The sequence below is a fragment of the Carcharodon carcharias genome, chromosome 7 (assembly GCF_017639515.1).
Source record: "Carcharodon carcharias isolate sCarCar2 chromosome 7, sCarCar2.pri, whole genome shotgun sequence".
In the NCBI taxonomy this organism is placed as follows: domain Eukaryota; kingdom Metazoa; phylum Chordata; class Chondrichthyes; order Lamniformes; family Lamnidae; genus Carcharodon; species Carcharodon carcharias.
In genome coordinates, this window is record NC_054473.1 from 10110664 (window position 1) to 10132474 (window position 21811).

The 21811-nt window shown below is 42.2% G+C and overlaps 1 protein-coding gene across 1 annotated transcript in view; it reads right to left on the reverse strand.

The window, feature by feature from the left end:
- The window catches only part of mcm2 (minichromosome maintenance complex component 2), a 32222-nt gene extending 12325 nt beyond the window's left edge, over positions 1–19897 (reverse strand). Inside the window, exons 1-12 of the mRNA XM_041192523.1 lie at positions 19732–19897; positions 16334–16521; positions 15306–15478; positions 13906–13994; positions 13198–13372; positions 12494–12713; positions 9021–9228; positions 6611–6745; positions 5635–5826; positions 4125–4218; positions 3078–3328; positions 1266–1392 (exon numbers count right to left, since the gene is read on the reverse strand). Of these exons, the coding sequence (XP_041048457.1) occupies positions 1266–1392; positions 3078–3328; positions 4125–4218; positions 5635–5826; positions 6611–6745; positions 9021–9228; positions 12494–12713; positions 13198–13372; positions 13906–13994; positions 15306–15478; positions 16334–16521; positions 19732–19737 (1858 nt within the window). The 5' untranslated portion in view covers positions 19738–19897. The remainder of the gene's footprint in view (positions 1–1265; positions 1393–3077; positions 3329–4124; positions 4219–5634; positions 5827–6610; positions 6746–9020; positions 9229–12493; positions 12714–13197; positions 13373–13905; positions 13995–15305; positions 15479–16333; positions 16522–19731) is intronic.
- Between the last annotated feature and the right edge of the window lie 1914 nt (positions 19898–21811).

The window sequence follows — 21811 nt, forward strand, 5'->3', positions numbered from 1 at the left end:
CTCTCAGCCTTCTCACTTAGGACTACCCACTGAGCGATCATCATCAGCACTTGTTTTAAAAAAGAGCTTGCCATTGTGCATAATGGTTATGTTTTCTCTCTCTGCTTTACCTCTTTTTTCCTTATTGATACAGGCTAGGCTGAAAACATTGAGGGAGGGGAAAAGAATTGTTTTGAATTGTATAATACTATAAAGAGGAAGTATTGATAGAATTAAAATTATTAACACAGGTGTATATACATTTCAACTGCAAAGGTAGATTCAGCTTCTCTATTTCTGGAGTGTGTGCCCTTCAAGCCAGTTCTCCAGGTGAGGGCAGAAGCACAAGTAACTGATTTTTTTCTTCTTTATTCTTTCAAAAGGATGTGGGCATCACAAAGCCAGCATTTGTTGCCCATCCCTAATTGCCCTGGGCAGTTAAGAGTCAACCACATGTAGGCCAGGCTGGGTAAGGACACCAGATTTCCCTCCTTAAAGGACATTGGCGAACCAGATGGGTCTTTACGACAATCAACGATAGTTTCATGGTCACCATTACTGATACCAGCTTTCAATTCCAGATTTATTAATTGAATTTGAATTCCACCAGCAGCTGTGGTGGGATATGAACACATGCCCCCAGAGCATTAACCTGGATCTCTGGATTACTAGTCCAGTGAAATTATCACTTTGCCACCATCTGTTGTATATGTTTAAATTAGTGAATTCAAACAGGGGATCATACTGTACATACTGCACTTATCATACAGCGAGGGATCCAAATCCTGCTTCCAAAAGTAGGAACATAGAAATGCTTGCTAGATCAAAAAAGATCCTTCTGGTTCCCCTGACACCATCCTAGTGGTTGTTCATTAAACTAACGGAGCTGTCAACTGATCGCAACCATCAACTCCTCAATTATTTGCAACAGACCCAGACAACGAAAATCCCAGTGTTGGCGATCCTTTGAAGCCATAGGGCCACGTAAGCATTTGACGTTTAACTACCCTCTAATGTGGCAGAACAAGCCATTCGGTATATCAAACGATGTTCAAATACTACATTGATTGTAAAGTGCTTTGGGACATGCTGTATCTAAGAAAGGCACTATATAAATGCAAGTCTTTTTTCAGTACGCATTTGAAACTTACTACAAGCACCACCTATATTTTCTCCCAATTACTGCTGACAAGCATTACATTCTGGTCACATTCCAACCGGCAGCAAATTTGGATTCTGCACCCCCGAATGCATTGCACAGGAAGTATTGTCTGATTTATTCCCACCTATGGGATTGGCAGCAGCAATTATTGTGCATCTGGCCTGAAGAGAAGTCACGATACCAGCCTTTGAGATGGAGATGCTCTGCTGCTCCATCGCCTCGTGAATACTGGTCCTGTCCTGTTCATTCATCTGAAAGTATAAAAGCAGCATTACCACACGCATTGCTCTTTCAAATGAGACGTTAAACTGATGTTCTGTCGAAGGGCCATGAGGACTCGAGACGTCAACTCTTTTCTTCTCCGCCGATGCTGCCGGGCCCGCTGAGTTTTTCCAGGTCATTCTGCTTTTATGTTAAACTAATGCTTTGTCAAAAATCTCAGTTGGATGTAAAAGATCCCACGGCACTTTCAACAGCAGGAGGTTATCACCAGTCTCCTGGCTAATACCCATCCCTCAAACCAGTATCACAAAAAACAGATAATCCGGTCATTATCACCTTGCTGTTTGTGGGAACTTCCTGCAAGTAAACTGGCTGCTTTGTTTCCTCCATTACAACAGTGATTATACTTCAAAATTACTTCATTGTCTGTAAATTGCATTGGGACATTCTATGGTTGTGAAAAGCACTATAAATATCAGTCTTTCTTCCAGTAAATTTTTGAAACTTTCTACAGGAACCAGGTTTGATTCCCCACCTTTTTTTAAAAAATTCATTTACGGGATATAAGCGTCGCTGGTTAGGCCAACATTTATTGCCCATCCCTAATTGCCCTTGAGGTGATGGTGGTGAGCTGTCTTCTTGAACCGCTGCAGTCCATGTGGTGTAGGTACACTCACAGTGCTGTTAGGGAGGGAGTTCCAGGATTTTGACTCAGCGACAGTGAAGGAACGCCGATATATTTCCAAGTCAGGATGATGAGTGCCTTGGAGGGGAACTTCCAGGTGGTGGTGTTCCCATGTGTCTGCTTCACTTGTCCTTCTAGATGGTAGTGGTCGTGGGTGTGGAAGGTGCTAACTGAGGAGTTTTGGTGAGTTTCTGCAGTGCACCTTGTAGATGGTACACACTGCTGCCACTGCACATCTATGGTAGAGTGAGTGAATGTTCGTGGAAGGTGTGCCAATCAAGTGGGCGGCTTTGTGGAGCCTGCATGGAGTTAAGCTGTTTTTAGAGCGAAGCTACTGGCCATAGCAACCCATTCATTTGCTGATGCTCTCTGGGAAAGAACAACCACAGTGTCAAGTCCATATTTCTTTTGCATGACAACTGGTAGAAGGTGCATGCTGTTTTTCTCCCCCCTCTTTATTCTCAGGATAGGCATTTATTGTCAATCCATAGTCACCTTTAAGTGGTCATATCCTGTCTTCTAGAGTGGGTTGTGTTGCAACCAAGTGGCTTGCTACACCATTTTTCTGAAGCCGTCGAGTCAACTACATTGGTGTCGGATGGGAGTTACAGGCCGTTTGGGTAAGAGCAGCACATTTTCTTTCCCAGTGGGGCACGGGGTGAACCAGTGAGCTTTGTGCAACAAGCTGGTAGCTTTGCTTATTCATTCCAGGTTTCCTTTTAAGCCGAATTCAAATTCTCAAACTGTCATGGCGGGATCATTAGTCCAGCAACAGTCACTACACTACCAAACCCACACAAGTAAGAGGAAAGGATTGGATATGGCTCAGGGGTGAACAACCCCTTCCAAAATATATTTAAAAACTTGCAAAGAATAGCAACTGGGAAAGTTCCAAACCGCAACTGGCAGCCAAGGAACTAGCTGAGCACAACTCAGCCTTTACAAGTAGTGAGGAGGGGGGAGAGCATGGGGTGGTTTGCAGGCTAAGAAAAGAGAAACTAAAATATTTCTAAGTGCGGGTTTTCTTACCTTGTCAAACTCATCTATGAGACAGACTCCTCTATCTGCTAACACCAAAGCACCAGCCTCCAAAGTCCATTCCCTGCTCACTGGGTTCCTCTGCACGTAAGCAGTTAGACCAACAGCAGAAGCACCTTGACCAGTGGTAAAGACCGCTCGACTGGAGACCTTCTCAGCATACTTCAGGAACTGTGATTTGGCCGTGCCTGGGTCACCACATAGCAGGACGTTGATGTCCCCACGGACCTTGTGCTTCCCACCTGAAGCCCCAGGCAACCAGAAAGAGAAATTTGCTTAAAATCCTCAGAAGTAGCATCAAGGAAAATCTAGTCTTCATGAAGCTAATACATTAGTTTCCACTTGTGAGAAATTCAATACAAGGGATTACAAATATAAGACACTCACTAATAAATTCAGTAGAGAGTTCAAGGGAAGCTTCTATACCCACAGTGATTAGAATGTGGAATTCGTACCATAAAGTTGAGTCAAACAGCATTGGTGAATTTAAGGGGAAGCTACATGATGGCGAAAGGAATATAAGGATTTGCTGACTGGGTTAGATGAATGATATATAGGATATATAAGAACAAATAAAAAGCAATGCTCAGGACTTAAAGGGCAAAAATAGAATGAAAAATCATTTTTGTCAGCAATGCTATCTCTTGGGAGAAAAGGGTTAAAAGGTGCAGATTAACAGATGATGCAATAGATCAAGCAGTGGTAATTAGGCGATACCACAGTTACGTCTTAGAAGATTTTGAAATGATGTGAACCTTTAAAATGAACCTTTAAAATAAACAGTGAATTCAAAAAGATTACACACTTAAGAATTTTTTAAAAATTCAATTTATAGAGCACCTTTAAATTTACAAAAACATTCAAAGGTGCAATAAATAAAAACTGGTAGAGCCAAATGAGATATAATGAGGAGTGAGCAAAAGCTTGGTCCAAGGGATGGTTCTTAAGGAGGGTCTTGAAGGGAGGGAAAAAAAAAGGAACATGGCGAAGCCGCCAATGTTAATAAGGAAGCTTAATTTCCTAATAGATAAAACCTACCTGGGTTTTTGGCTTCACCTCCAAACAGTGCCAGCGCAAGGCCCCTTTTTATGTCCTCATGACCATATATAGAAGGTGCAATGCTAGCAAAGATCTAGAAGAGAGGAACAACAGACGTTATAATCAATAGGTATAGTTATAAAATCAGTTGTAGCAGAATGTTTAGACAGTTCAATCGTTACACAGTAACACTAGAACCTCTCTGGCTAGTACACAGTGGTGTAAAATGTGCCATCTACAATGTCCCAGTGTACAACAGGAATCCACTTTACACATCACACAAACATGAAGTAAAACTTAAAAATTTCACGATCTCACACAAAATTAATTTCAAAAAGATGCAGACTTCATGAATACCACTGTTGGTACACAGACAGAACAGCCTCACGATTATGTAGATCTGAGCCACAATCAGTCTATGCATAATTTACAATACGCTGCTACAGCCCAAATTGATCCCATGTTTTAAAACAAAAGATGAAGTTTGATTGCCAGAAAGATTTTCAAATTTATGCGCAGCCCAAAATTTTCACATTTTTCAGGTGAACGACTGCTGATGTTGGGGAGGGGAGGGGAGGATGGAGATTGAATTATTTTCCCATTTCTGCTATCTGGAACAAACATTACGAATAACAGGTCTGGTTTATTAAAGACCAGGTGCAGAATATAACTTGAGTATCTTCTGATAACATGGTAACTTTAAACTCTCCACATGGTGCATGGAGCTCCTCCCCCAATGTTGGGTGGATGCTGAGTAAAGCCCAATCATGTACATTACCATGAAAAGACTACAACTTCTGGATGCAACAAATTATGCACTCCATTTTGCACACCAAGTTCTCAATGCCTTCTGGACATGGGTCCAAAGAGCATCTGGGGATGACCTGTTTGTTTGGCTTAGTGCTGAAACACACAAAACCAGAAGATTTGCTAAGTGATCATAGTGGGAGATATTGGACCATGCTTTATTATCAGGTGAAAAAATATGCATGGGGCAGGGAGAAAGAAGAGGAAAAAAATGAAAGAATATTTCGGAAGCAGGGTCCTGCACTTAATGTTCTCTGGAAGTGTGCCTACCAGCTGCCAACTTAACAGCCAGCAATATCCAAGAGTCCTGAGGGCCCACTTGAAACAGATGCTCTGCTCTTTGAATATGCTAACCAGCTGATAGATCCTGTCTTTAAGACTCTCTGGCCAAATGTGGCATAAACAGAGCTCAGTTTTTCCTGGGTCCCAGAAAGGCCTAACCGGCACCCCTTAAAAAGATGAGACCACCAAGAAAAATTGATTTGCATTCATGAGCGGACTTCTGCTCAAATATGCCTCCAGAAAATAAACATATAAATTGCACATGTATTTGTGTATACATATGCACACACAAGCACACATACACAACCCACCCACACAAGGAGATTTATTTTGTGCTGTTCTATTTTCTGCCTAAGAACATTAGTCAACTTTGACAGCTTACTTTGCTTCTTGAGGTCTCACCATCACAACACACACTCACCCTCTCTCCAATGCGTTCATCTTTTGAAAGACCCACTATGGCCTTGATGTCTTCATCTGTAAGTTCACCAACAGCCACTTTATTGTCCTTCTTTGTGATGTGATTTGCCATGATCACTGTAGCAAAGACTGGGAACCCATTAGCAGTATTGAGGGAACCATCATAGTTATTATGATATATGCCGGTGAGCTCCTGTAAGAACAGACAGAACAAGCATACATATCAATAATCCATCAGAATAACAGCAAATTAAAACATTTAAATCATATTACTATAAAATGCAAATGATTAAGATTCATTCAGCCCATGGGTGACTGGGGTGGGCAGGGGAAAAAAAAGCTTGGTTGAGGCTATCAGTTCCAATCTTGTTGAATAGCAGATAGGCTCGAGGGGACTAGTCCTATTTGCTTATCTGGCTCAATCTTCATTTAAAAAAAAGACCTACTTTCTTCACCCCACCATTCCCCACCCCAACCCACCCACTATCCCTGTTATTTTATTCTTTCCCCATTAACAAGTGGGACTTTACTCTCTGCTACAAACACAGCCTAGAATTCTGAAGGAACATTTCAAGGTTAATACACCAATTCAGCTTCTTGATGCTTCACTAACTTTCAACACTATGCAGACAACTATTCCGTATAGTTCTATCTTTTGCTTTGTGTATATTAGTTTGAGATCAATAATGCAAGAGTAACACGTGACTGAGGTCAGTTATACTGCTGGTCTGACAGGTTTATGTGGCACTGATCGCAGCAATACTGGGTTCTCAAATTATCAGGTCCGGAGTTGGGAAATTTTTGAGAAAGTATTAAGACTATGAAGTTGACAAAGCTGAAACTACTTCATAGTCACAAATTGCACAATGCAACGGGCATATAAAGTGGCCTTCTTTTTAAAACTTGTCTGGAAAAGAAACGTGCTTTTCTTCCCTGTATGATTCCCCACGTGGACACAAAAAGGATTGAAAACTTACAATTTCGTCACCCGGTTTGCAGGTGTCCACCAGGTCTGCAAGAAGAATCGCATCCTTTGAGCGTGGTAGCCTCCCGGCTGCAACCTTGCCTGGACTTTCCTGAATGGTGATCCTTTGGTAATTCTGATACACAGTCTGAAGGGAAACAAGAGACTGATCTGTAAACAGGACATTGGTACAAAATTCAGTTCACAGCAAGCATTCATGTTCAACTGGAAGCGTGTGTCTAGGTTAGAACTGAGTGGAGCTAAACATCACCAATTTTAAAAGCACCTTTAAATGGAGAAAGATAAAACATTTAAATGCTACCCAGTCAGAAGCAAATAGGGTTTTTTTGGTTTTCCGCCATAATTTCACCATAATTAGTGATTTGATTTCTATTCATTAATTTTTCTTTTAAAAAAAAGAGATGGAGGGAACAAATACATTATGCCAGAAATGATCATCACTGTCTTCATAAGCCTCATACTGTAGGTGTGAAACTTGTAAGTTTAGGGGCCCAACAAAAATAAACAGTCATTAACTGGCATGAAGCTCAAGCGACTGTTACCCGTGTTGATTTAGAATTTATCCACCAAAGACAAAATCCACAAGGTAAACCTTTTCCAAACAACCAGGCTCGAAAATTCAAAGCAGCATACCAACAAATGAGAAACTTGAATCAATGCTATTTGGAGTTTTGAAGGACAGATGGCTGGAGGACCAAGGACACCTTGGTCGAGGGCAGTGTGATGGTCCCTTGGCTGCTAGAGCCCTGGAAATGCCATGCTGAGGAAAAGAGCTGGTGAACATTGATTCATGTAAATTGTAACCTTTGGTAATGCCCTGAAATCTGATTCAATTGTCCTCTGTAAACTGCATTTAAAGAAGTGAAAATTCAGATCAGAGATGAGGCAAAACTTCAGTCCATTAAAGCAACCAATTTATTCCACACTACTCCCATCCCTTTCATTCTTCCACTCCTGAAGATACTGAATAAACCCTTCTGGATAACAAGGATTATCCTGTTTAGTAATCCATATCTGGATTAACAAACGTGATAACATCTAGAAAACAGAAGGCTAATGGGTGACCTGATAGACATCTTTCAAATTATGAAGAGGTTTGATAAAGTGGGTGTAGAGATGTCTGTACTTGTGGGGAAGACCAAAACTAGACATCATTAACCTAAGCACCAGGGAAGATGGTGACCACATGCTTCACAAGTGCACTATGCAGAACAACTCAAATCGTGACTGTGACCATACAAGTCAGACTATTGTCTGTATACTAAACTTCTGCCTTGAGAGATCCATTCCTGGTGGCATCACAACCAGACTGCGTCAGCTGAAGCCGTTGAATGGACTGTCAACCATGACAAACAATAACTGCTTCGCCAGCTATATAAATTTTAAAAATTCAACACAAATATAGCCACTAATAAAACCAATAATGAATTCAGGAATAATTTCCTTAAATAATTACAGCACAGAAACCAGCCACCTGGCCCAACATGCCCACCCACGAGCTACCTGGCATCTCTCTTCATCTACTCCCAAAGTATCTTCTACTTATTCCTTTAACCCATCTCCCATCCAGTGTTTATCTAGCTTCCTCTTAAATGCATCTACGCTAGTTGCCTCAACTACTCCACGTGGTAGTTAAGTTCCACATTCTCACCGGCAATTTAAAAAAAAGACAAATAAAAACGGAAAATACTGGGAATAGTCGGTCAGGCACATCTTTGGAGACAGCAGCAGTTAACATTTCAGGCCAATAATCTTTTGCTTAAAAGGGTTGTTTGACGGTAAACACAAAAGGAGAAAACAGCAGCAGGTTATGCAGATAGCACTGGATGAAGTATGGTGGCAGGAGATCCATACAGATCCTGGAATTGACAGAAACAAGTACCTGCTGCCCTCCAGCAATGACAAAACATAAGGCAGTCATCCACACAAACTTCAAAGAACATTTGTTTTCAAGACAATGTGTATCAATAACCTTTCTTCCAAAGGACAATCCCAGAATGGAAACAAGCTACCAAAGGAAATAGACACAGCCCCATCACTGGAAATCTTCAAGACCCATCTATAGGTTATTTACATTTTAAAAAGTTTTCATTATCAGGACTACCATCTCAAGAGCTTATGTCTGGTTTAGCTAGCGTTACCCATATAAATATTGGCAGAACACAGGTAATAGTAAGTTGACACAACTGAAGGAGAAGAAACATTGACAGATTAGTTGGGTCAAATTACCTGTTTCTGTGTAAATTCTACCACATAATTCTAATTACTTTTTGAAAATGAGTAGTGGTTATGACCAGCTTGTCACACCACCTCTTGCTTAGCTGCCCAGCAGAATAAAATCAACCAAAGAGATGTTGCATGCAATACCAGATTGAATCTCCCAAAGGACTGAGGCAACATACCTCCTCCATGTTGATTTCAAATGGCCCCGAAGACTGACACTCAGGACAAGAACCTGGCTTCACTTCCTGGTTCTGGGACTGGAAGAATGGTCCCAAGATGAAGTTACACTTGTTACAATTGTACTTGACCATGCTGAGCTGCGGCAGGACCCCTGTAGAACTGGTGACCACTCCACTTGTCCGGATCAGCTGATTCAAGTGAAGTTGCCTGCAATAAAAAAATAAGTGAGGCTTTGAAGATAGCAGGACAATTTGATGAGGCTATTAAAACATATTGGACCCTGGGATACAGAGTAGAAAAGCAAGGACATTATTCTAAAAACTTGCATAAGTTATTGGTTAGCCCTCATCTTTCCCAGAGGCCACCAAATCTAGGGCTCTTCTCCTTGGAGCAGAGAAGCTTAAGGAGGAGTAAAGGAGTAATAGATAGTCAAAATAATGAAGGATTTTAATAATTTGGGAGAAACTGGCAGAAGAGTCACAGATTTAAAGATAATTGGCAAAAGAATCAGAAGAGCAATGGTGTGACATTTTTAATGCAATGAGTTATGATGTGGAATGTGCTGCTTGAAAGAGAGAAGATGATTCAACAGTAAGTTTTAAAAGGAAATTGGATATATAATTAGCTCTATATTGAATTCTGGGAATGAGGGGGTTGTCCAATGAGGAAGGATGGAGTAAAATTCTATGGAGTTTAGAAGAACGAGACATGATCTCACTGAAACCCCAAAATTGTGAGGATGCATGGCAGGGTAGATGCTGAAACAGGGTGTTTTCCCATCTGGGAGTTCTAGAATCAGGGGGCATAGGCTCAGGCTAAAGACCATTTTGGATTGAGATAAGGAATTTCTTCTTCATGGTTGTAAATCTTTTGAATTCTCTAATCCATTGATATGGAAATTCAGAGGAAAGCGGAGTCCAGGGATAGCTTATACTGATGATTAAATGGTGGAACAGGTTTGATGGAACAAATAGCCTATTCCTACTTCTGTTTCATATGTTAAAAGAAAAATTGGAAGAGTTTCGGGGAAGGAGCAATGTAGTGGGATTAACTGGATAGCTCGTTCATAGAACTGACATGGGCACAATGGACCAAATAGCCTCTTCTGTGCTGCATCATTCTAAAGACTTGTCACGAAACTAAAATTTTTCATAAAATTACTGTAGGCTTACGGGTGCGAGTGTGGATGATTTAATTGAATTAAGAGTCAGATAGACTGCAAGGTTGAAATTATCAGAAGAGTCAGATGTAAAAATGGTATTAGAAATGCTAATGAGTGAGCAAGAGTATAAAAGTCAGTAGATAAGGTGTGAATGAAATTGCATTTTAAGATAAGCGGGAGTTGTTTGATTTTCAAAGGGATGGGTAGGATGTTTAAAACTAAGATAAATAGGACAAAGTTATAACATTGCTTTTTCCCAAAAGTACTGGCCATATTGACATGAAAGATTTCTATATTATGGGAAAAATAATTTCTAAAGACATGTAGAACAATGAAATTTTACACATTAAAGAAAGAGAAACATATATAAAGGAGGATGGCAGGCTATGCAGGGGGTGGCCATATAAAATCTTGAAAGGTACGCCATGTAAAGCAGCCTTGGGGAAAAGCCTCTAGCCACTTTACAGAAATCTGCTGTGTCCAGTAACTAAAGATGCATTAAAAAGACTTTGGAATTCCACCGTTGAGTGAGTGTGTGGGGTAACCTGGCTGGATTGCCTATTTCAATTTAAAATAGTTGGGAGTCAGGTTAATTAGGAATTTTGGGATTTGTTATAATATCAACTGTAATCTTATGCGTGTGTTTGAATTCTTTTCTTTTGTTAATAAATGTTTTAATTTAACTTTTAAAATCACTAAAGGTGTTAGTGGACTCACTACTTCTGAATGCAATGCACAAATTTTCTCGTAATAAATACAAATTGCAAAACCATTGTGATAGCGTGGCCAAGTTTCCCTCGTGAATTTGGTCCACCTAGCACGTATTACCTGCCAAATCGTAACAGACTGATGACGACTCTGGGTTTAACACATCACGTGAAAGTCAAATTTTTGTCACTTGCAGGAAGTCCAGAGCACTCGAGTTCAAAGTTACTTAAACTTGACAACCGGTGTCAAGGTGACTGAGATACAAATATTTAATGTTAAAGTTTGTATCAAGTGAGGCAGCAGAAGGAGCTATGACTGGCCCCAGGACTCATCAGTTGGATTAAAGGGAAAAATAGAACAGGCATGATTCCAAAACACCAGACTCAGCAGCGGTGCATGCAGGTGATGAAATCACAGGCCTTAAATGTAACTCCTCCAATGGAAAAGTTCATTGAACCTGCTGGGCTCAGCTGTCAGAATAACTGCGAGCGTGGAGAACGAGCATTGTTCTCAGAGTCAGTTAAAATCATGAGAGAGGTAAAAGTGGTGCATGTAGATTCACTCTAGCACAAGGAGTGAACAATCACTGTCAGTGAGACCATCTCAGCCTGTGAAAATCACAAAGAAGAGTGGGCTATGCAGTGAATTAGCACAGCATTCCTGCAACTCTAGAACTTGGATGTGACTCCAGCCCAGACTGATGGGACCAAGCGTGTTCCTCTGCTAGTTATGAGGGGGCTGTGAGAACCAACCTAACCTATTAACCTAAGTAACTGTTGGACATAAGCCAAGCATGAGGTGCAGTGGAGCCGTAGCGACTGTTCTGAGAAAAGATTATTGTCATACTAATGAATTATGATGACGCATTTAACTAAAAATGAGGCAAAAAGTCATCTAAAATTAATGCTTTTTTCTCAATTTAATATGAGACCTAATGTACTTAATGAAGTACACAACTGAAGCTAGCAATCAAGAGACACAAAAATAAGCATCCCCGACTAAAGTGATGGCAAATAGCCCAAAAACCTTGTAAAAGAACTCAAATTGAAGCTGACTCTTTACTGAGCATTTTTTGTGGTCTTGGAAGGCGAGAAGTGAAATAATTGACATTTTTTAAACAAAGCTTTGAATAAAGTCAGTCAGAATGATTTTTAAAAATGCACAAAAAAAACTACAGCTCTTCTTCTCCTTGCCCCCCCAAAAAACTTGAAAAGTGAATACCAAATATTATTCAAACTAGAAGCCAAGAGACCACCCCAACCCCCTCAAAAAAACACAAGATTTCAACCATGGAGCATAATAGGTTGCTCTAATGAGGTGGGGTTAACTTTGACATGTGCTAATGTCATATTTGACCTAGGGAAGCTTGCTGTTGACATTTTCGTTTTTGGAATCATATCGCACAGGGAAGGCCAGTTGACCTATCATGCCTGTGACAGCTCTATGAAAGAGCTCTCCAATTAGATACTTAGTACCACATCACCATGGTATTTGTGGACAGCATATAATTAAAAATATACGTTCGAGACAGGGCTAATTAAACAAACAAGTCGCTTAAAGGCACGATATACACCTTTACTGAAAACCATCAGGCTACCGTACCTGAGTGATCGGAGTTCCTCGACCAGAGGCAGGCTGGAAATCCTGACGTGAATCTCCTTGGCAATCCGGTCATACTTCGGGTACATGGAGAGGACCACCTCTTTGGCCGCTTCGTCAAATATCTTCAACATTTCTGCCGGAGCCTCAGGCAAAAAGTAAGCCAACACGTGCTCCCTTGCAGCCAAGTCCTCATAATTAACCACAAGGCTCTCTCTGTTTTCTGCAAGCACAACAGCCACTCCATGACTACAGGCAGTATCAGCTGAAAGACTGCGTCATGCATTGGGATTGTCATTTTAGAGATTATTAAAAAGGGTATCTATATATCAATCAGCTGGGAGGATGGCAAGACAATTAAAAGATCGATTTAACAGCAAACAAAATCTATTTAACCAGAATCTCTGCAAACTACATAAAGCAGAACTCAGACTGAAACGACAGCAAAGTTCGTGATAAAAGCCTTATTATTTCTCCAGCAAAATGCGGTGAGTGGAGGACAGTTACATAACACAAATTGTGCGTGTAAGACCAATTTGTTCCTCCCTCTCTAGATAAATTGATAACATTTTTGCCTAACTTGTTTTTCATGAGCAGAGGGAAGCTGCTTCTGGGTCTTGCCACTCTCTCTCCAAACTGACCATCAACATTTGTGCCAGGGCTGATGCCAGATATTTCCCTGACACCGGTGCCTCTACTAGACTAACCTTTGCACATGTCACTAATCTTTTCCTTGAAAACATTGTGCCCATGCTCATCGACATGAGTCCTCAGGAAATTCTTGAAACGGTGGTAGATTTCCAGTCTGGGGGCTGTCATGGAGACCCACTCCCTGACTGAGTGACCCTTCATGTCCTCCAGGTTCTCAATACTCTCAATCATCTGCACAAGGGGGAAGAGGAGAGAAAAAAAACCTAGTTAGAAACTGCTATAGGCCCCATTTCAACTGTTTTACTGGTAGATCCAAAGGACAGTCAATTTTCCTTCTTACAGCTTACACCATACACGATATAACTGGGCATGAGGATAGCTCAGAGACTGGACGAAGGTAGCAATAAGCCTAGCATAAGATTTCTAGATTGGCCTTCATCCTGCTGTTGCTGCTAATTTGCGTTCTGTTATGGATCTCTGAATGAGTCAGTGACCCAATACACTGTCAGTGGATTGTTGTACAATGTATTTTCACTCAATCCATCCTACCTGCTTTAGCAGGATTCACAGGATCAATATAATTAATTCAAATTGAGTTGGTTGGACAATTAAATCTGTTTTTTGCCTGTCCTAGGAGATTAAAGGGCGGATGGGGGAGTGTATTTAATATCATGCACAGGACATCTCAGCTGAATGAGTCAGGCTGCATGGATGAGTAATTCTTTGCCTATCATTTTCCTTTGTTAGAACAGGGTCATGCTCACCTCCTCATCATCATCGACTGCCCCATCTGCTGCTCGCTCTGCCAGCCGGCGCTTTCTTGCTGGCCGCTCTTCATCCTCATCATCACTTTCTGAAACAAGAGACATCTCTTTGATGCTTTCCCTGCCTAATATCCCTCTTTCACACCCCCTCATCCCTTACACACTTTTTAATCAAGTTTCAGTGTTTAAAAAATGATTGGATTGCTCTGGAGAGCTGGCATGGACTCAATGGGCAAAATGGCCCTCCCAGACCTTCCCTAATGACACTGGTTGTAGGTTCAAAGCCCACCAAAGACTTGAACAAATAACCTAGGCTGACATTCCAGTTCAATATCGAGTGAGTGCTGCACTGTTAGAGGTGAGGTCTTTCAAATGAGCTGTTAATCCAAGACCTCACCTGCCTTCTCAGGTGGACAAAAAAGATCCCATGAAGAGCAAGGGAGCTCTCCTGCTCACCTTGTGGTCATTATCACATTGCTGTTTGTGGGAGCTTGCAGTGCGCAAATTGGCTTCATAAATATTTCATTGGTTATGAAGTTCTGAAAGGTATTATGTAAATACAAATTCTTGCTTTCATGACCTATTGCCCTTATTCATGGCACCAGGCTTAAACCAGAGCCCTTTCAAACTAATAGTTCCTATGCTCCAACTGCTCAAGAGCATGTAGATCAAGAGTTGGCCTCTTCAGTCACCAGCTACCACAGAGACAGGCCTTCCAATGACCTTCATCCGTGAAGAATCTGCCATCACTGTTCTTTTTATTTCATAGGTTCTAAACTTTGCTCACAAGCCTGTCATGTGATACTTTGTTAAATACCTTTTGGAAGGCCACATACCCCACATCAACAGCATTACCTTCATCAACCCTCTGTTACCTCATGACAAAACTCAAGCAAGTTATTTAAACACAATTTGCCCTTAACAAATGAGTTCTGGCATCCCTTACTTAATCCACATTTGTCCAAGTTTTATCCCACATTGTCATTTCTAAAATCTGCCCCACCACCAAGGTTAAGATTACAGGCTTGTTGCTGGGCTTACCCTTATACCCTTTTTTTTTAAAAACAAAAGGGTTTGACATTTGTAATTCTCCAGCCCTTTGGCACCACCCTTGTCTATAAGGAGGATTTGCAGATTATGGTCAGCGCTTCCGCAATTCCCACCCTTACTTCCCTCCGTATTCCGCTATTCCCTGCCAAAAGACTTAGACCGCAAACTAGCTTTTATACACATTCTTGCGTCAAGATAAGACTAGTACTGTCAAAATACATTCCCAATCCACAAGATCAAGAGGAAAAAAAAAAGAGAATGATAATAAATGGATAACTTAAAGAATTAACTTGCTGGGGCCAATCTTCCTACAAGGTACTTTGGGCACAGCACAAAGGACAGGCAATTACCGTACAGCAGATCTATCCTCATTCGGCCCTGGCGCAAACCCTCTGCATGGTCTCTCCTTCGCATTTCTCTTTCAGCTTCTGCTCGTTGGCTAGCAGTCATCTCCTCCAGGTCCTCATCATCATCTAGGCCTTCCCGCTCGTAGACATCCAGTTCCGGAATGGCAAGGTAGTCGCTGAAGGTGGGAACATGCAACACATTGTTTTACAATTAATGTGGGGAAACAAAGGCAATTATAAAGGTAGGCTATTCTTGAGGGACCCTTGGGGGCAGCAGTAGAGAAGAGAAAGAGACCATTTTTAGATGTGGACTTTTCACTTCTGGAACCCTGGTTCAAAGACAGAAATTTGCTTCAATATTGACGGCTGCATATGGCATGGGGATGGACAACATTAGCAAGATTAGATGTAATGCAATATCCTAGTGCAGAACTGACTCTGCTGGATAACACCAGGACAGCAATGTGGGAAATGGAGAATTCCACACTGGTGCAGTAATTGGTGATCCCCAGTTTTGACACCCAGTGTCTTGTCATAACCCCACATTTTGTGCAAAGTTTCCAATCCTCTTAACACCTTTAAAAAAGCTTGTGTAATTCCTATTTGATTATGTCTAATGTCCTTTAAAAGGATTGAAAAAAAAACAACCTTCATTATGTGCTACAATGAGGCAAAAATCTCAGCTGCCACCAGCATATGGAGCTCTTGATCACTGCTGTAGATGCACAAGGAGACAATAAATAACAATGTTCCACAATTATTATACTGAGCTACTGAAGCACAAGATTAATTTGTCCCCTTTTCATCAGCAGAGCAGCTGCCAGCCATGGCTAAAGAAAGCAGCTTCACATTTTCAAAATTAACAATTAGACAAGGCTGCAAGTGACGTCAATTAGAAGCTGGAAATTACGGTTCAAGTCCCAAAACGTAATCAGGTAGATACACATTTGTTCACAATCTCACAGGTTTCCATAAAGAGAGCAAACACCAGGTAAAATTACACTATTTGTCATGCTGCTATCATTACTGACCGTTCCAGATCATCTCCCATCAGATCCTCTCCATCCTCTTCCTCCTCCGCCAGCACATCAGTTCCCAGCAATCCTTCCGATTCATCTTCAAATGGGGGGAGATCTCTTCCCGGGCTAGAAGTTAAGGCGTCACCACGCCGAGGAGTTCGGTTGGGGCTGGTAGCCATTGTGAATGACTCGGAAGAATCCTAAATGGGGTGAGGGCAGGCAAAACATGAGAATCACATAAGGTGCCTCAAGTTAGAACTAATTAAGTCTACTAGCCCGTGCAAAATATCTTAAGTCAACAGGACAGATTGTTCACATTTGGTGCATCATAAATCATAAACTATTAGTTGCGAATGGGTTTACACATTTTCTACAAGCTAACACTCAGCCAAAGGCATCTGTGCAATTTTCACCAAATATTTGGCTTATGTAATAGGGTGCACATTTAACAGTGTAGCAAATCAACTGAGTCTGAGTTTGCAAGGCTCATGAAAAAGTGACCCTCAGATGCAATCAGAACTGTACAGGTTGAACCCTTTAATGTTACACGTTCCAATGACTGCAAGTAAGTAATTAGCCATAGTCGACAACGGGCCACTGGCTTCTCTCTCCATTAGAGAAATTCAGGGAGAGGTGGTCGCAGCCTAGTGGTATTGTCACTGACTAGTATTCCAGAGGCCCAAAGTAAAACTCTGGGGACCCGGGTTCGAATCCCACCATGGTAATTGAAATTGAATTCAATAAAATAAAACAAATGAAAATAAAATCATAAAAACCCATCTGGTTCACTAATGTCCTTTAGGGAAGGAAATCCACCATCCTTACCTGGTCTGGCCGACATGTGACCCACAGCAATGTGGTTCACTCTTAATTGCCCTTTAAACAAGGGATGGACAATAAATGCTGGCCTAGTCAGCGATGCCCATATCCCATGAATGAATAATGTGTTTGTTGACCTGGCTTGGTAAAGCTTCGATTTTAAAATTCTCAGCACCCAGTCCCCTCAGATCTCTGGGCTTCTCCAATTCTGGCCTTTTATCTATCCCTCACTCCTTTGCCCTCCTATTGATGGCTGTGCCTTCCTCTCTCTGACCCTGAGCCACAAACCTGAGGGGCACCACTCCACAATTGTGGGGCAAAGTGATGCGGCAGGCCTCAACGACTGTAGCATCTTGTCTGAATCAGAAGACTTAAGACTCAAATTCAAAATCTAGACCAACATTCCCAGTGTGATACTGAGGGAGCGCTATCAGAGGTGCAATCTTTTGGATGAGATGTCAAACCAAGGCCCTGTCTGCTCTTTCTCAGATGAATGTATTGGCATAGATTCCATCACAAAATTTTAAAGAACAGGGGAGTGCACCTTGGTGTCACTTAACCAACATTTACTAAAAACAGGTAATTAATACAAAGCTGTTTGCAGGAGCTTGCTGTGTGAAAATTGGCTGCCTCATTACCTTTTAGTACTGTTGTAATGTAAGTACTTCGAAAAACTCAGCAGGTCTGACAGCATCTGCGGAGAGGAATACAGTTAACATTCAGTCCGTATGAAGAGTCATATGGACTCAAAACGTTAACTGTATTCCTCTCCACAGATGCTGTCAGACCTGAGTTTTTCCAGGTATTTTTGTTTCGAATTTCCAGCATCCTCAGTTTCTTGCTTTTAACTAAAAGTATTTCATTGGCTGTAAAATGCTTTGGGATATCTTGAAGGTTGAATGGTGCAATAGAAATGAGAGTTCACATTTGAAGCTGTCTTCAACTTCAACAGCTTGCATAAATAAGCTTACAACCATTTTTAAAAGTTCCTTGTAAACTCCAAATTCCAATACCAATAATGGAAATAGGGCAAAAGCATTGAATGGGGATAGATGTGGGATAACACTCAAGGGGTAGAAGAAAATCTAAACACAGTCATGGTTGATCTTTGTCGCTGGGGAGAATCTGGTCAAGGCTGTCGATTTTCAAAATAAAAAGGAACACAATCCCCAAACAGAGGGGAAAAATTCCTTTGTACCAACCGATTTGGCCAAACATTAAAAATGCTTCACACAGATTCACCCAAGCAGCAGTGGAAATAACACTTAACCACAGAGCTACTCAAAATATTTAACTGTAACTGTGGGGCCTACCAACAATTTTTATTTCTATAGCATGTAGCAAAATATCTGAGCAAACCACACAAGTATTGCATATTAAGAGAAAGGAATGGGCAAAGGAAATATTAGGGGAGGTGACCAGAAACTTGATCAAAAAGGTAGATTTTGAGCAGCGTATGAAAGGAGTTGGCTTATGGAGGAAATTTCAAAGCTCAGGGTCAGACCATTCTATTAATTGTTCTCGACACCGCTTCTCTGTGAGCTAGCTCAGTGGGGTATTGCCTTAGCTCCACGTTAATCAATTGTAGCCTGACCAACGTCCATAAGACGTAGGAGCAGAAGCAGGCCATTCGGTCCATCGCGTCTGCTCCGCCATTCAATGAGATCATGAAAGCACAACCAGGGAGGGTGGGGGGGGGGGGGGGGGGGGGGGGGCGCGCGCAAAAGAGTGAGGGATAAACAAAAGGCCAGAATTGGAGGAGCCCAGAGATCTGAGGGAGGGAGGGAGGGAGGGAGGGCTAGAAGAGGGAGCGAAGCAGTGAACGCAAGAATGAGAACTTTAAAAAAAAAAAATCGAGGCTTCGCCATGCCAGGTGCCAATGCAGGTCGACAAACACAAGGGTGAAGGGCGGATGGGATTTAGTGCCAGTTAGGATACCAGGGCAAAATTTCGCTCGAGATCAATGAGTTATTCATTAGCACGGTTCCTGTCACACACACACACACACACCTTCACAATGAGCAACGCCACGGGAGCACAGCCAGCATGTTAGAGAGGGGGAGGGGGGGAGGGGAGGAGGGGGAAACAAATCAGGGGCACATCATTGCCTTTCCTCTGGAACCCAAAACATTTTTTTTTTTAAATCGTCTAAATATCCTTCTGCACCATAACAATTCAGTGATTCTATATTACGCCCGATTTAGTTTTAGTTTGGGTATTTCGACCAGGGGAAGGGGGGGTGGGGAACGATGACACGACCATGGACAGGTGATTCCCCACCGCCGACCGCCGACCGCCGACCCCCCACCGCCGACCCCCGACCCCCGGCTTCAAATCACCAATTTTTGTCAGGGTTCAGGCCCGGCTCCGTTCGGGTAGCCCGGTGTGTTGATGCAAGGCGGCGGCGGCGGCGGCGGCGGCGGCGGGGAGGGGGGGGGGGTTCATCGCCAGGCCGGCTCCTAACATCACCAGCCGGCGAGGGAGGTTGGAACCGCCGGGACACCGCAAACCCAACCACTTTTCCCTCAGATTATATTCGCCGACGCTCCCTCCCCTCACTCACTCACTCACTCACTCACTCACTCACTCACCGCCATTGTCGGTTTTTCTCTCTCTCTCTCTCTCTCCTCAGGAAGAAGTGGACGAAACTTTTCGCGCCAAACCGCCCACCTGACCCGAAAGTCGCGCCAAAAACCCGGACGTGCGCGTCACGTCATCGCGCCCTCCTGCATATTAATTAGCGGGGAATGGGACCAATTAAAAGTGGCTGAATATGAATATTAATCGGCGAGAGCGCCTGACGTCACAAACGTGCCCCGCACATTAAATTTGCTCGACGTCATCAGCGCTGCGCGAACGTTACTCAGTATGGAGCTTTGGAAGATGGGGCGTATGTATTGTAATAAAAAGAGCTGTTTGTGGCCTAGAATATGCATCAAACTATATATATTAATTATTTTTAACAAGGTATCAGTAATTCAATAACGAATAGAAAGATTAAATCAATGAATGGAACGAACAGGAACAATGACAGCTCAGATCCCACCCCCCCAGAAGCTGTGATTGGCTCTTGGCAGCGGCATTGTGGCCCTACCTCGCCGGCTGATTGGCTAGCTGACCTGTCAATTAACCTGCTATTAAGGGACGATGTCCAAATTTCAAATGAGGTTAAAAAAGAACTTACATTTATATCCATCCTTGATTTTTTTGGTACAGCCTTTGGACTCGGTGGACCATTCTATTAATTGTTCTCGACACCGCTTCTCTGTGAGCTAGCTCAGTGGGTTATTGCCTTAGCTCCACGTTAATCAATTGTAGCCTGACCAACGTCCATAAGACGTAGGATCAGAAGTAGGCCATTCGGTCCATCGCGTCTGCACCACCATTCAATGAGATCATGGCTGATCTGATAATCCTCAATTCCACTTTCCTGCCTTTTCCCCATAACCCTTGATTCCCTTTACTGATTAAAAGTATGAATCCCAGCCTTGAATATACTTAACGACCCAGCCTCTACAGCCCTCTGCAGTAAAGAATTCCACAGATTCACTACCCTCTGAGAGAAGAAATTCCTCCTCATATCTGTCTTAAATGGGTGACCCCTTACTCTGAGATTATGCCCTCTGGTCCTAGACCCTCCCACAAGGGAAAACAACCTCTCAGCATCTACCCTGTCAAGCCCCCTAAGAATCTTATATGTTCCAATAAGGTCGTTGCTCATTCTTCTAAATTCCAATGAGTACAGGCCCAAACTACTCAACCTCTCCTCATAAGAAAATCCCTCCATACCCAGGATCAAACTAATGAACCTTCTCTGGACTGCCTCCGATGCCAGCGCAACTTTCCTTAAGATAAACAGACCAAAACTGTTCACAGTATTCTAGGTGTGGTCTAACTAATGTCTTGCATAATTTCAGCAAGACTTCCCTATTTTTATTCTCCATTCCCTTTGAAATAAAGGCCAACATTCCATTGGCCTTCCCTATTACCTGCTGAACTTGTATGTTAGCTTTTTGGGATTCATCCATGAAAACCCCCATATCCCTCTGTGCTGCAGCTTTCTGCAGTCTTTCTCAATTTAAATAATATTCAGCTCCTCTTTCTTCCTGCCAAAGTGCATAACCTCACATTTTCCCACATTATATTCCATCTGCCAAGTTTTTGTCCTAGTCACCTGTCTATATCCTCTGTAGACTCTTTGTGTCATCCTCACCACTTGCCTTCCCACCTATTTTTGTGTCATCTGCAAACTTGGCAATAGTGCATTCATTTACCTCATCCAAGTCAATTATATATGTAGTGTAAATAATTGTGGCCCCAGCACTGATCCCTGTGGCACTCCACTAGTTACAAGTTGCCATCCTGAAAATGGACCCCCTGTCTTCTATTTGTTAGCCAGTCCTCTGTCCATGTTAATATACTACCCCCAACACCATGGGCTCTTAACTAATTAAGTAGCCTTATGTGTGGTACCTTATCGAACTCCTTTTGGAAATCCAAATATATTACTTCAACTGATTCCCCTTTATCTATCCTGCTTGTTACCTCCTCAAAGAATTCTAATAAATTTGTCAGGCACAATTTCCCCTTCATGAAACCATGCTGACTCTGCTTGAATAGATTATGTATTTCTAAATGCTCTGCTATTACATCCTTTATAATAGACTCCAA